Raw genomic sequence first — 6912 nt, 5'->3', positions numbered from 1 at the left:
GAGCCCAGCCAGCCTCTCTCAGCTGGCTTCCAGTCTCCAGGTTGCCTGGCCTGCATGGAAGGAGGCCCAGCATACTGTGTCCCCAATTCCCATTCCCAACACGGCCTCAGTATCCGCGCTGCCCTGCAGGGCCTGTCTCCCCTTCCCTCCCCCTCACTTCCTGAGCGAACACCTGTGTTCTTAGTCTTCCCACAAATGCAGACCGCACCATTAAAAATAGAGCCTTTTTATTGGTACCTGTAAGTTCAGGTAGAAGGTGTTCCCACAAGCACACAGGCTGACGGCCTCCTGGGTAGGAAGGCAAGCCCAGAGCCTGGGCTCCTTGGCACAGACACAGAGAAAAAAATGAATAAATTATAGTTACAATATTCAGGGACAATATAGAAATTAGGATGCAAAATTCATCATCAACAAACGGGCATAAGAGCCATAGGCACCACCCCTTGTCTTGGCCAACTGGCCAAGGGTATAGGCAGGTGGGCCAGGCTGGAGTGCAGTGTCCAGAAAGCCCTGAGATTGTCTTCAAGGGCATGCGGTGGGCCCCGAGGCACTGAGGCAAGCCCCTTGCGCGCTCTCGGCCTCCTGCTTCCCCTTCCTACATTGATGGACCAGGACTAAAGGCTATGGCCCTTGGGGGAGGGGAGAGATGGGGCAGAGGACAGGAAGTAGAGGGGGCTGAGTGGGTCACGGTTGGTCAACTCAGTCCCTCCTCTGCCCAGACCCTGTCCGAGGCTAACCTCTGCCTGCTCAACCATCCAGAGCCAGGCACTGCCACAGTAGACACAGGGTTTGAATCCACATCTGGTCTACACCTAAGACCAGGCAGGGCAGGGCTGCAGGACCATCAGGTAAAAGGGACTCGTGGGGTCTGTGCCCCACCCTGACCCCAGCCAGGGATGAGAAGCCTAAGCTGCCTAGTCTCCAAATAAATTATGGAAATAAATTATGTTCTTCACAGTCCAGAGGATTCAGCCACCCAGGGGGGGAGGGCTCAGGGTGGCAGAAGCCGGAAGAGGTAGATGTTTCCAGCCCTGTCTCGCTGTCATTAGGCTAAGAAACATCATGCCCTCCTCTTCCTGGCATGCGCCATGGAAGTGGGAGAAACTGGGCACCAGGGGCTGGGTGGCTGAAGGGGGGAGCCCCCTCCCACTCTCTCCAGCACAGAAAATTACAAAAATAAATAATACATCAACCCAGAGGGTTGCATGGAAATTAGGAATGCCCACATGGGTGAGCCGGCCAATGGGAGACGGTTACCTACAGGCCCCAGAGAGCCCCCAAATTATGGCACAGCAGCAACAGGGCTTTCGGGGCCGGGAAAAGGCCCCCTAGTCTTCGCACCGGCACGAGCTCCAGCAGTGATGCCAGGGCAGTGTCCTCAAACAACCGGCTGTTCCAGAAGGAAGGCAGAGTCCTCGGCAGCTGGCTCCGACAAGCCCATGATGGATTCCAAGAAGCAAACGCCGGTGTCCCCCGGCGGGGAAAAGGCAGGTAAGGAAAAGTGGGGTGCCTCAAGGTTGTCCAGGCTGTCAGACACCTTCCGAGAGGTGTAGTGGGGCCCCAGACTGTAGTCTGGCAGGGCCTGGAGCAGCTCAAAGGAGTCGCAGGAAGACCAGCTGAGGTCCACTGAGCTGCTCTGGCCGGCGTCCATGCTGGGCGGCACCTCGGTGCCAGGGAGGCTGCCTTCTCCCAACCCTTCAAGGCCACTGTTGAGGAAGCCGCTGGCATCCAGGTTGGCATTTTCATCCAGGATGCCTGATGTGAAGCTGGTATTGGCATAGCTGTGGGTCCAGCCAGCCAGGCCACCGGGGTCACCAGAACCAAAGATATCGGCGAGGTGGAAGCAGCTGAGGTTGTCGAGGTTCCCCACACCCCCTTCTTCGTCCTCCTCTCCACCCAGGTCTGAGTCACTGAATCTCAGGATCCGCTCGAGGCTGTCATCATCCATACCAGGCTGGAAGCCAGGGTCAGGCAGGGCTGGATGCGCAGGACTGTCAGGGGGCTCGCTAGTGCCCGATGCTGCGGAGGAGTCAGTCATGTCGCTGCTGCAGCTGTGGTCTCCCAGCTCGCTGCTCACGGGGGGGTTGGCCAGTGGGAAAGGGGGGGTCAGGACCTGCCCACCAGGGCTGGGTGGACTGCCCGGGGCAGGGGCCTCCAGCTCCCCAAGGCTCTCAGCCCCCTGCTCCAGCTGCAGGCGGGTGAGTGTGTGCAGCAAGTGGGTCTGAACCCGCGCCTGATTGAATTCCACACGGCCCTTGGGGTTCTCACAGCCCTCCTTGCAGCAGCCACAGGGGAACGCTGTGTGGTCCATCTGCAGAGAAGGTAGAGGCACGAGTGAGGATCCCGAGGAGCCCAGAGAAGCAGCCCCCCAGCCCAGGCTCCCGCTCCCAGCCCGGCCCGACCTCCGTACCTGGCACTTGATGCCCGCCAGGCTGCAGCTGCAGGTCTCAGGGTCACAGACCCTATCGCAGCGACAGCCACAATCCTCCCGGGACTGGCGCAGAGCCTGCAGCTCCCGCTTCTCCTCTCGATCGATCTTCCGCACGCCTGCAGCCCGCAGCAGGGCCCGCCGCTTCCGGGCCGGGTAGGGATGGAGGGAGGTCATTTCCTCCAACCGGCCACCTGCCACGGCCTCTGCCAACTCCTCATCCACAGAGGCATCATCAATGGCATCCACGGTCAGAGTCAGGCCGGCCTCCGCCTCAGGTACCCCAGCCTCTGTAAGCTGCATCCAGGGGGGAGAGGAGGGATGTGAGAGGCACAGACGTGGTGGTCTTCGTCCCCACAGCCACCAGTCATCCGACAGACACCCCCCATGTGCTACTCTGGGCTGGGCACTGGATTCCCCAGTGATCAGGACGGCCAAGAACACTGCCCTCGGGGCATCTGCCAAGAGATTTCCTGTCCATTTCATGGACAAACGCCCTCCCCCAGCCAGATACACCGACCCCCGTGTCCGCCAATTCCACATCCTCCTCCCCAGTGAGGCAGACAGATTCAGGTACCATGCCCCGTTCTGCCTGCACATAACCCAGGCAACAGATCCCGATCGAGCCATCACTGGCCCCAGGCATGTCTTTCCCCAAATAGTGGGCAAACCAGCACCTGCCCCTGATGCCCCTCCCCTCAAGGCTAGGACTTCACTGTGGACCTTTGAGGGGTCTCCTACCTTCGCTCGAAGCACCTCCAGCTTCTCCTCCTTCAAGCGTAGGCGGAGCTTCTCTTGCCGTGCCCGGGCCTGCTCCTGTGCAAACTCGGCCAAGGAGAAGCGGCGGCAGGCACTGTGGCGAGGGGCCATACCCAGAGTGCAGCCACCGCGGCTGGGCACGCTGGTGAAGCCCTGGCACCGAGGGAAGTAGAAGACAGTGGTGCCGTTGAAGGCTATGCGGCCTGGACGCTTCCGGGGAGCCCGCTTCAGGATGGACAAGGCTGGACGGCAAGCAGAGCAGGGGTAGCGCATGAGTTCTCTGTGATACGCAGCACAACCCCCTGGAAGAGGACCCTGATCCACTGCTCCTCACACCTCCTTTCTCCTCCCCCCCCCGCCCCCCCAAAAAAAAAAAAAAAAAAAATGAGGAGCCAGCCTGGCTGGGATTAGAGTTGGTAAAATTGAACACCACCCCTATGCCAATACTAGGTTATTGCTATTACCAGCTGAAATGAGAGCATTTGTAAGTGTAAACATCTTTCCCATCTTTATAAGCCAACTAGAGGCCCGGTGCACAAAACTCGTGCACAGGTAGGGTCCCTAGGCCTGGCCAGCAATCAGGACCAATCAGGGCCTTCTGCTGCCAGCCGGAGCCTTCCTCCATTCTACACCGTCCCCTGGTGGTCAGCGCACGTCATAGTGAGCAACTGAACTCCCAGTCTCCCGGTCAAACTCCCGAGGGGACACTTTGCATATTAGCCTTTTATATATATAGATTATAGGTCCCTTGTATAGTTTCCTAATTTTTTTATTTTATTGATTTGTAGCATCGCTTTATATATGCTATTAGAGACATTAGTGGCAATTTGGCCTGTCCAATGTAATACGGAGAATTCTTATTCTCTCTGCAAACTGAATTGGCTAGCACTTCCTGAACCATGTTAACCAACAGTGGTGACAGACAGCATCCTCCTCTTGTTCCTGACTTAGTGGGAAATGCTTCCAGTATTTCCTCATTAGTCAGATCAGCTTTTGGGATGAAACCTATTTTTTTTAACCATTTAAGTAGAATTCACTTATGTCTACCTTACCAAGAATCTTATCTAGAAGGAACATTATGTTTTATCAAATATTCTTCAGCATCTAGAGTAGCTCTTATATTTTTCTTCCTCTGACACAGTCAGTTGGTAAACTATGAGACTGGTTTTTATATTAACCCATCCTTCTAGTTCTAGGATAAACCCACAGTTGTTTCGTCAGTTAATGTACCGTTAGCTCTATGTGCTAAGAATTATACTTTTTTTATATATAACGCAGACATGCAGGTAGTACCTAAACGAACATCATCTCTGTGCTCAGAAAATATCAGGTGGGGGTGATGAGGGAAAAAGCGGTCTAAAAAGGCTCCTTGGGGCTGGGGGGAGCGATCGTACAAAGCAAGGTTGAGAAACCGCTCCCGGGCCTCCTTGGTCCGTTTGGAACCAGAATCTGCCAGCTTGAAAAATAACTGGGGAAAACCTTTCACTCTGGTCAGGTAAAGCCAAGCGGCATTTTGACAGGAGAGGGACCGGCTTGACAGGCCTCGCAGCGGAGAAGTGCGGCGGGCGTGGGGCTCTGGCAGAGCAGCTGGAAGGAGGACAGGGCGAGAGCCGGAGAAACGAAACTGGAACAGAAGGGAGGAGCCGGGGCGGGAGGGCTAAGGGCCACTCCGGGAGCTCTGCTCTGAATGTCATGACTTGGAAACCGGGGAGTCCCAAGGTCAAAGGTGAATGTACCCAAGACCAAGCGCCTCTGGACAGTGGGCATTCCTAAGTGACCACTGTATTCCAGGAAGTGGATGAGGTGGGGAGCTAAAGCCATGGGGACACAGCCTCCAGTGGCCAGGACGGCTTTGTCACATGCCTCCCAATTTCATCTTTAGGAAGGAAGGAAGAAGGGGGGCGGTGTGTGGTGGGGTTCCCAGGAGGGTAGGGACTCACGGGTAAAACTTTGGGGGCCACAGATGTTTCGGTCAGGCGGGGACATCTGATCCCAGGGGCTCTCCTCTTCCAAGTCCCAGGCTGGGGAGACTGAAGAGCTTGGGGAGCAGGAGCCAGAGTGGTGGCCCGAGGAGGACAAAGACGAAGACGAGCAGAGTGAGGAGTCATCGTCTTCCAACTGGTCAAACTTCCTTTTCAGCAGCCCAGCCATGGTGGGTACCGGGCACAGACAGCCTGGAACAGGAAGGAGAAAGCTCTCAGAGGCGGGCCTGAGGCCAGAGGTGGGCTCAGCTCCGATCGCCACCTCTCCCACTTACCCTTCGAGGTGTCCCAGGCCCTCCCGCCCCGGCCCCGGAGCTCCACGTGCAGGGGGCACATCCCCAGGGGGCACATCCCCAGGGGTCTTCTTTGCACAAGACAGAGCAGAGAGGCCCAAGCCCTCGTCCTGGGGCTTGGAGACTCCCATCACTCCACCCAAAAGCCCTTCTAGGACCCTGCCCGGCACCTTCCCCACCACCTCCCACAACCCACCTACTCAGGCGCACACACACCAGACGAACAGATGGACCGACAGACCTCTGCCTAGCCTCGCTCACTCCCCGACAGGAATCCTGGGGGCTGACTCACTGGCTGGGTGATTCACAGGGCTCACATCTGTGTGCTTTTGTGTGTGTGAGAGACTGTCGGCACGGCCATGGCTCTGCTTCCTCCGCCCCCTCCCCTCCAAGCACACCCACAGGCACACTGCCCTGCACACACGCAGCAGCTGTGGGCCCTGGTTCCAGGGCCAGGCCAACCAGGACACGAGGGGGAGCAGGCTCGCTCTGCCGCTGGCCCTGCTTCCCAGGCCCAGGACTTTCCCGGGTCCCTCCTCTCCCGCGAAGGACCTGCTCAGACTTTCCCTCAGAAACCCCCGCCCCACGGAGGACCTGCCTCCAGTCATGACTGTGGGACACCTAGGCTTCATGTCGCTTTCGTATCTCCTGTTTGGTCTTAAAAGGTCGCCTACATCTGCCTTCTACTCCAATATCTAGCCCTGTTTGTTTGAATTAACTTCCCATGGAAATTGTTTCCCATTAAAAAAAAGACAACTCTTCCAGTGAAACCGACCTGCCAAGACCATGTCCCGCTCTCTCCAGTCTGCAGCTCGGTGGCTTGGAGCCTCCCCAGGACACCCTGCTCCTGTCTCCCTCTGCAGGTTTCAGTCCTCCCGGGAATGCAACGAGGCTCCCACAGGCTGGCTGGCCCCATTCAAGTGGAGTGGAGGGGACTTGGGGTTCCCTCCCCTAAATGCCAAGGCAAATAACAGCCCCTTCCACCCCCTTGGGGATCCCCTAAGGACTCAGTCCCAAGGGCTGATCACCTTGTCTCTGCACATCCGGTGGCACTCAGGACTCGGCCCCAGGAGGTCACCAAGAGGAAAGGGAAACGATGCAGGGGCCCCAGTGCTGGGAGCCCCTCCCCCACAGCTATCACAGGAAACGAGAGAGAACAGGAAAAACCAACCAGAGGGCTGGCGATCTCCCCTCCTCAGGTGTCCTTTCCAAACACCCCTTTCTCCCTTCGCCCAGCCTCTCACAAAGTCCCTGGATCCTAGACCCAGAGGGTGTGCTGTCAATCAACTTCCTGGTAGGCTTACTGGATACCATTCTTTGCAGGGACAGCCTCTCCCTGCAGGCACAAGAGAAGCAAGAGAGGGCTGGCCTCCTTGCAAACCCTCCACATTGGGGCCCAGGGGAAAGAGGACACACAGGTGTTTCCGGGGGCTTCTCGGCGGGTGCATTC

At 57.3% G+C, this 6912-nt stretch overlaps 1 protein-coding gene across 1 annotated transcript; it reads right to left on the bottom strand.

Annotated features, from left to right (window-relative positions):
* Positions 1–210: 210 nt before the first annotated feature.
* Positions 211–5354, bottom strand: CSRNP1 (cysteine-serine-rich nuclear protein 1). Its single transcript, XM_014534921.1, has 4 exons — positions 5128–5354; positions 3170–3429; positions 2411–2725; positions 211–2311 (listed from the first exon to the last, which is right to left on the bottom strand). Exons 1-4 carry the CDS (start codon positions 5336–5338, stop codon positions 1379–1381), a joined length of 1719 nt encoding a protein of 572 aa, XP_014390407.1. The 5' UTR covers positions 5339–5354; the 3' UTR covers positions 211–1378.
* Positions 5355–6912: the final 1558 nt, after the last annotated feature.

This window comes from Myotis brandtii, unplaced genomic scaffold, assembly GCF_000412655.1.
Source record: "Myotis brandtii unplaced genomic scaffold, ASM41265v1 scaffold134, whole genome shotgun sequence".
Taxonomy (NCBI): domain Eukaryota; kingdom Metazoa; phylum Chordata; class Mammalia; order Chiroptera; family Vespertilionidae; genus Myotis; species Myotis brandtii.
This window is presented reverse-complemented; position numbering and strand designations above follow the sequence as displayed.

Excerpts from the sequence above, each read along its gene's own strand:
- CSRNP1 (XM_014534921.1), bottom strand. The coding sequence starts at position 5,338 with ATGGCTGGGCTGCTGAAAAGGAAGTTTGACCAGTTGGAAGACGATGAC. Across the intron at positions 3,430-5,127 it reads TGGCCCCCAAAGTTTTACCC|CCTTGTCCATCCTGAAGCGG; the intron begins GTGAGTCCCTAC and ends CTTGCCGTCCAG. Across the intron at positions 2,312-2,410 it reads TGGCGGGCATCAAGTGCCAG|ATGGACCACACAGCGTTCCC; the intron begins GTACGGAGGTCG and ends CCTTCTCTGCAG.